The following is an 8563-nucleotide window of genomic DNA, read 5'->3' on the forward strand; positions in this document are numbered from 1 at the left end:
TCATGAGTTAAAGAATTAAATAAAAAAAAAAAAATTATGGATATAATACAAAATACAAATGTTTCAACACTCAACACTGCTAGCCTTTACTACTTCCTTCACCACTTCCTACGTCGTGTACCTGTTTCCCTCCCTGCCTAGAGCATTTTAAGATTGCAGATACATTAATTAAACTGCCACAGACGGTTCCCACACAAGGCACTGCTGGCCTTTACTACTTCATTCACCACTTCCTACGTCGTGGACCTGTTTAAGTTTGCTTTATGAGATGGATTCATTGAATGTGATTCACCGACGAATTGTTTAAGATAAAATGTTATTTGCTATAACCTTATTTAGCTACGTAAATCAAATCTGTTAAATACTGTACTCAATAAAGTATGTTTTATCTATGACTGTACCTATTCGATCAGTGGTTGTTTCCAAACTGCTACTTAAATGTAAACATAAGACTTTCTCCTTATTATTTGATCAGTTATCATCATCCGATTTTTTTCCTCTGTATTGTGTTTAGGTCATGGCTTGATTTTAACTTATGCTATGATTATTTGTTTTTTTTTACATTTACGTCTTTATTTTGTGACCATCATGTCATCCCATAAGGCTAATGTTAAAATTAAAAAGCTTCGAGTTACTTTAAAGTTATATAGGCATTATCAAAAATTGAAATTGATTATGTCCAAACCACCCAAACATTTGACAAAACAACCTTGGTAAGTTTGGCTAAAATATGTCCAGCCGTTATTGAGATTAAGTGTAATAAAGATGGCATTGAAGTTGATTTCAAAGAGCTTCGCTTCGCTCCGCTCAATTACTTATACTCGGTCCTTGTTGTTAAACCAAACTGACATTTGTTTTCTGGAAATACCCATCAATTAATGGAATTGATGGACTGTTTGTTTCAGGATAATATTAATATCCTGCTGCAGCAAACCTGCAGACTAAGCGAATTTCCATTTACCTGGTTGGATTTTCAATTAAATCTTTTAAAATAATAACATTTATGTTTAACAAGTACTTAGGTTTGCTGCTACAGGGATGATAATTAAGTGTGTTTTTTTGTGTAAAATATTAATAGCTAAGTATAAAATTAATACACTAGTCTACTTTGATCAATATATACATATGCATAAACAAGCAAACCACAACATTTTACTTTTCTCCATAAGAATAACGTAAGAATTTTTATTTTACAATTTATTGAATTTTCTTCGTAACAAATAGGCCTAACCGTAAAAAACATTTCAATATAATAAATTATTTGATTTTTTTAGCTCCTTAAAAAGGTTTAAAGAGAAATTGTGAAATTTTGATCTTAATGTTTTGAGGGAAAACATTAGAAAAAACAACTCTTTACCCCATAAAACCCACCATAACGGCCCGTTCCCATGGTTATAAATTAAACATACACTCGAGGAATAAAATAATTTAATATGAATCCCATAATACATTATGTTTACCTCATTGTTAACGTACAAACAGTTTTTTCTCCATTTACAAATAAACAAAATTGTATAATAATTACGACGATGCTGAACGGGATTTTTTACCGTATAGGGTATAGAGAAAATAAAATATATGGGTAAAAAACTACACTACTATTTAATTGTTCAAAGTCACTCAATATTCCTGTGGCTATTTGCAGCTTTATTATAATTTTGCGAGTATGGTCAAACAGTTTCATGAGAGTATCTCACCACTCGTTACCAGAATTAAAAGCAACACAATAATGTTTGGGTAGATTTAATAGACCAATACTTGGAAACGTAGAGGACGATTTAAAAGTTAGGTAAGTAGTATAAAACACGGGGGTGATCCCGTGACGTCATAATTAGGTAATTGGTAAGTATTTTGTGATTGTGGAGCAGCGTGAATTACGCAGCGACTCTGGCGATGTATGTTGTGGATTGGTTGGTATTGTTATTAGGTCAAGGTTGTCTGAATGTGTTTTTTTAAATGTTCAGCTTTAATGTTTCAAATATACCATGTACTGGATTGTAAAAATATGTATTGTTCCATTTAACTATCCATCAACTAGCTGTCTCATATAATCTTCGAACTCTGGGCGGAGAAAGTACGAGGTACTAGATACTTGTGAGTTCTGTATCGGTGACATAGTTACGTCTACTGCGTTTTGTTCTTGAGTGTTTTGTTCTTGAGTGTTTTGTTCTTGAATATTATTATTTGAGATATTCGATGTTGAAGATATTTTGGGGTCTTGAATAGGAGCTGAATTTCTTGCAGACATGTTTTCCTGACGGTAGCTAAGAGTCAAATGATCTGTAGTTTACTCTGTTAACACTTATATAGTGTTTACAGAAATTCTAAATGTTTGCACAGAGACGTTTCAATCTTCCGAGAGATGATTCTCACGGAACGACAACAGATGTGAGTGTTCGCATGTGTGTGCCTATAAATAACTAGGCCTACTCGTTCTCGCGGGGGACCGACATGTGATTAACTGTTATTGCTTTACTTTTTCTAGCGTCACTGATTACGCTTAGCGGTGTTACGGCTTTTTGTTAATGGATTATTTTATCTATGTAGGAGGTAAGTTAACCTATTATTGTTTCTGCATTGTGTTCAAGATTGTTGTTTGTCGCGCAAACTAGACACGCTTCATTCGTATTGCGTACTGCTTTGTGTCAAGCAATTTTATCCTGTCACATTTTGTAATTTCCAGAGTTTTAATTATATTTCCCTGTTGTATTTTAAGTTTAAGTGTTTCCAGTTTGTGATACACGTCGTCCCATTGTGATTTGTGGAATATTCCCTAAATATACAGGTAATTAATTTTTCTTGTCATATACATATAGTATCCTAATATATATTAGCTTTTACTATTTATTTATAAGAAGCTCATTCCTTAATCATTACTTAAATTAGCTCAACTATTTGTATAAAAGATCCTACCACTATTTTGTCTAATCATTTAAATACAACCTTTCTCATAGTATAAAAACGAAACTAACTTATCTTTCAAATATAATCCTAATTATATGAAAACTTTACAAGACTATAAATAAATATTTCGGTAAATCTGCACTTACAAAACACTTATCTTAACTCAAAAATTCTTTTGCTGTATGAATACAACAATATACGTTACAACCATTTTTACCGCCTATTTTATAATAATTTTCTACAGAATAAAACGGCTTTCGATTAGAAATAGTTTAGGTATTGGCAGTGAGTTTTTAGTCTTTTCACGTGATATAAAAATTTGAGGCCAATCTCACTAGAGTTTACTAGTGTATTTTGTTGACTATTAATTAAAACTAATGCAGTACATAGCAAACAGCTGATTGATTTATCACTTAACAGATTGCACTACGTTTCTTTTTTGCTTCAAATTTTTACATTACTTGGGAAGTCTATTCTGTGTATAGTCAATGGTTTTATGTTTTTAAGAAAATTGGTATTCCAATATCGCTAAATCACTATACGTATTTAATGTCTCACATTTTGTAACAGATGTTATGTAAACCGCAAATAATCTTTCTTGTGATATATACAAACAAAAAACTATATCATTTACCTCAAATCATTATATTATAATAAAAAATAAATGATTTAGGATAAAAAAATATCTTATAATGTACATTGTCCTTGCCAAAATAAATGTATGTTTATTCAAGTTCACCTCATATTTTGTTGTAGTCCTAATGATAATATTAATTACCTTTTGTTGTTTTTGTATTTGTTAAAATATGGACTGATTAAACTGAATAACTAAACATTTTTAAGATTGAAAAAATGTTTACCGATTTCCTTAACTAACAATGTATAAACGTATAAATTGTTCTTCACAAAACGAGATATCTAAATATGACTCTAATACATTAATTATTAACTTGTTTGGATTATAAAAGGTAAAATGTGATTGCCTAAAATTATACTTTGTTTTTTATTGAGGATTGCTTTATTGACATACGTAAAAATTTCTTCACATTCTAATAATCATAATAGAAAACTATATATTTTACTTAACAATTTTTATATTAAATTATTCTTTGTTCTTTTATCTCAAATTGCTTTCTCACGTACATGAATTGACTCACTTTTTGTTACGCTCTTAAATTATAATATTAATCAAGGTACTTCTCATAGTCAGTTGGCGACTTTATTAAAATATAGCTCGATTAAATTGGTTGTTTTTTATACGATTTTCTTAACATATGACTTGTTCTTCTCAAAATAAACATATAAAATGGTTCTAATACTTAATTGCTTAATGTGTTTTTTTTTCTTCTAGAGTTAACTAACGCAGCTTTACTTGAAACACGGAGTATTCCTGATTTACTACAGGTAATTATTTGAAAAATCTTAGTTTACGCATAGTTCAGATGGTTTCTATCTCTTTGTAATCTTTCCTTAAAAAATACATGTACAACTAAATATATTTTAGTTAATAGTATTTATATTAAATTATTCTTTGTTCTTTTATCTCAAATTGCTTTCTCACGTACATGAATTGTTTCACTTTTTGTTACGCTCTTAAATTATAATATTAATCAAGGTACTTCTCATAGTCAGTTGCTGACTTTATTAAAATATAGCTCGATTAAATTGGTTGTTTTTTATACGATTTTCTTAACATATGATTTGTTCTTCTCAAAATAAACATATAAAATGGTTCTAATACTTAATTGCTTAATGTGTTTTTTTTTCTTCTAGAGTTAACTAACGCAGCTTTACTTGAAACACGGAGTATTCCTGATTTACTACAGGTAATTATTTGAAAAATCTTAGTTTACGCATAGTTCAGATGGTTTCTATCTCTTTGTAATCTTTCCTTAAAAAATACATGTACAACTAAATATATTTTAGTTAATAGTATTTATATTAAATTATTCTTTGTTCTTTTATCTCAAATTGCTTTCTCACGTACATGAATTGTTTCACTTTTTGTTATGCTCTTAAATTATAATATTAATCAAGGTACTTCTCATAGTCAGTTGCTGACTTTATTAAAATATAGCTCGATTAAATTGGTTGTTTTTTATACGATTTTCTTAACATATGATTTGTTCTTCTCAAAATAAACATATAAAATGGTTCTAATACTTAATTGCTTAATGTGTTTTTTTTTCTTCTAGAGTTAACTAACGCAGCTTTACTTGAAACACGGAGTATTCCTGATTTACTACAGGTAATTATTTGAAAAATCTTAGTTTACGCATAGTTCAGATGGTTTCTATCTCTTTGTAATCTTTCCTTAAAAAATACATGTACAACTAAATATATTTTAGTTAATAGTATTTGTAAAATGCTACGATTGTTATGTGTTTATTTTACTTAGCTCGGTTAATAATTTAATTTACTTCATATCTCGTTCTTATTGTTTCTTGTATTATTGAACATTCTTAAGCCAAAAAATATATTTTAAATTGTAATTTGCATCTCCATAAGTATTATAAAATCACGTATCTTGTTTTGGATTATTAAAACGGCTATTCCGCTATCTTTCAAATAATATTAATATCAAAATAAATATTAATAATTAATGGCTGCTCTTGCTAGTCCCCCACTACACCTCATATCCTTTGATTGGGTGGGTAGACCACGCCTCCAGCAAGCCCCGTCCCCACTACGCTACCTGTCCTGTGATTGGCTGAGTAGACCACGCCTCCACTTAGTCCAACCCCCCACCAGAGCGCACAAAACTAGTTGAATCTCTTTCAAACCTCACTACATCTTGTGTACTCGCACGGTACACATCATGTTCTGTCTCCTTTCAAACCCTTGTCTATCTAGGGTTTGAATGAATCTTTATCATGCGACAGTGGTCAAACCAAGTTGCATTTCTATCCATCCTTTACATACAACAGTGGTCAAACCAAGTTGTATTTAAATCCTTCCTGAACATGCGACAGTGGTCAAACCAAGTTGCATTTCTATCCATCCTTTACATACAACAGTGGTCAAACCAAGTTGTATTTAAATCCTTCCTGAACATGCGACAGTGGTCAAACCAAGTTGCATTTCTATCCATCCTTTACATACAACAGTGGTCAAACCAAGTTGTATTTAAATCCTTCCTGAACATGCGACAGTGGTCAAACCAAGTTGCATTTCTATCCATCCTTTACATACAACAGTGGTCAAACCAAGTTGTATTTAAATCCTTCCTGAACATGCGACAGTGGTCAAACCAAGTTGCATTTCTATCCATCCTTTACATACAACAGTGGTCAAACCAAGTTGTATTTAAATCCTTCCTGAACATGCGACAGTGGTCAAACCAAGTTGCATTTCTATCCATCCTTTACATACAACAGTGGTCAAACCAAGTTGTATTTAAATCCTTCCTGAACATGCGACAGTGGTCAAACCAAGTTGCATTTCTATCCATCCTTTACATACAACAGTGGTCAAACCAAGTTGTATTTAAATCCTTCCTGAACATGCGACAGTGGTCAAACCAAGTTGCATTTCTATCCATCCTTTACATACAACAGTGGTCAAACCAAGTTGTATTTAAATCCTTCCTGAACATGCGACAGTGGTCAAACCAAGTCCCATTTCTACCCTTCCTTAACATACAGCAATGGTAAACCCAAGCTGCTCCTTTCAAGCCCTTGCCTATGTTATATGTCTAAAAGTTCTTCATGCATGTACTGTTTAGTCTTTCTTGCTAGATAATTTGCTTTAGTAGTTGTGACTTGGTGTTAGTGGTTTGAATCTTTGCATGTTTTTTTTTAAATAACTAATGACCTTGACCTACTTGTATTATTGGTTGTTTGAAACTTTATCTTTAAAATAGTTTCTCTGCCCACATGCAACTCCTCCTTTTAGATGTACTTATTCCCCCACCTCTTTACCACACTCAAATCTTCCCCCACTCTGTCTATCTATATCCCCCACCACTTAGGGTGGGTATAAATGAGAGAGCATATTGGTTAATAACATCATTCTGTTGCCAGCCTGCAGAAAAGCCATGGACCCCTGCTTAAGAAAGACTACCAAGCCAATGAAGCCAGTGGCAGGCATGAAGAGATCTAAACTTCAGGAGGCGTTGACTGGAGGTGTTAAGAAGATGAAATCATCAACTCCTTCTGAAACCCTGGTCAACAAGACTCTGTCGCAGCCGGGATCCTCTTCATCTGCCGCCAAGACTCTTTCGCAGCCAGGCAAGACTCTGTCGCAGCCGGGATCCTCTTCATCTGCTTTGTCTGACGATGCAAAGAAAACAACTACAATATCAACTCAATCTTCCCTTGCCGCCAAGACTCTTTCGCAGCCAGGATCTTCTTCTGCTTTGTTTGAAGATAGATTGAAGAAACCTTCTTCTGGTAACACTTCGTCGAAGAAACGGTCTGATTCATCGTCTTCCTCTTCTTCTTCTTCGTCATCATCTTCCTCGTCTTCTTCATCGTCCTCGTCCTCTTCTTCTACGTCATCGCCCAAAAATCAAACAATTAAGTCCCCTCTATCCATGCTTCTCTCTCCCATAATTCTCTCCTTGCTATCTCCTATTAAATCTCCAGAAAAGCCATCCACTCCCAAACGTAAGCCATCTCCAAAACCTCAACCACATAGCCTAACTCTTCCTAATTTAAATTCCTCCTCGAACCAAATGCCTGACATAGATTCTCCTGAAATTACCATTCCAAACCCCCCACCCAAATCCCTCCCTGCTGCACCCACCGTTGTTAGAAAACTCTTTACTAAAACTGAATCCTCAAAAGAATCCCTTCCCCCCCATTCAAACCCTTCTGAAAAATTGGTAAAACTCATGGCCAAAAGACGAGCTGCATTTAAGCCCAAGCCACAATGTTCTTATATTTTCCAAAAAGGGGTGAAAAAAGGTGAGCGTTGTGAAAAGTCCTGCTTTTCTGATGCTAATGTGTGCAGCCTCCACACTAAGGGGAAAAGCAGGATGGTACCCACTCAACCTAAAATTATTAGCAGCAAACCTGTCGCTACCAATCCTCAGTCATTTGAAAGACCATCAATAATCGTCAAAAGCCAGGCTCAGGAAAAATCTTGTACATCTGATCCAACACCGAGCACCTCACGTGTTGTTGTGATAGACAAGATTTTGCCTAGCCAACCACGAACGTCAGGCTTTGCTCGACCCTGTCGTCCACCACAAATTCAAGCTAAAAAAACCAGAATTGATAGGCTACCCAAAAATCGTAAATTCGAAATTCTTTTGATGACACCAAACGGTGAAGTCATTTTAAGAGAAGGAAATGACAGGTTCCGACTTAAATTACCCAGAGGCATGACCATCCCGAATACAACCCACCGATACTACATAATTCGTGATCGGTCTTCGGGATGGGCATCTGTAACATTATAAATTGGTTTAGTTTCAAATTGATCTTAATTATCCTCTAAATTCTCCTTTAGTATGCAAAAATTGGGAACGCATTTGTTATAGCCTAACAAATGCGTTCCCAATTTTTGCATTTAAAGAGTGACCTTGAGATTTTAGAAATAGATTATTTTAATCAGAGATTTCCATCTAATTTATTCATAAAACATTAGAAACAAATTTGTTATATCCTAACAATGTGTTCGCAAAGTTTCATGTATAATATTTTGATAAAGTTAT

General features: G+C 33.4%; 1 protein-coding gene across 1 annotated transcript; it reads left to right on the forward strand.

Annotated features, from left to right (window-relative positions):
• The first annotated feature begins 5097 nt into the window (after positions 1-5097).
• Positions 5098-8308, forward strand: LOC128995445 (uncharacterized protein DDB_G0271670-like). Its single transcript, XM_054420466.1, has 2 exons — positions 5098-5152; positions 6927-8308. Exon 2 carries the CDS (start codon positions 6941-6943, stop codon positions 8306-8308), a length of 1368 nt encoding a protein of 455 aa, XP_054276441.1. The 5' UTR covers positions 5098-5152; positions 6927-6940.
• The last annotated feature ends 255 nt before the right edge of the window (positions 8309-8563 follow it).

The sequence above is a fragment of the Macrosteles quadrilineatus genome, unplaced genomic scaffold (assembly GCF_028750875.1).
Source record: "Macrosteles quadrilineatus isolate MER2022 unplaced genomic scaffold, UCM_ALF_1.0 Scaffold_1__1_contigs__length_201487025, whole genome shotgun sequence".
Classification (NCBI taxonomy): domain Eukaryota; kingdom Metazoa; phylum Arthropoda; class Insecta; order Hemiptera; family Cicadellidae; genus Macrosteles; species Macrosteles quadrilineatus.

Coding starts and splice junctions, on each gene's coding strand:
- LOC128995445 (XM_054420466.1), top strand. CDS start 6,941: ATGGACCCCTGCTTAAGAAAGACTACCAAGCCAATGAAGCCAGTGGCA.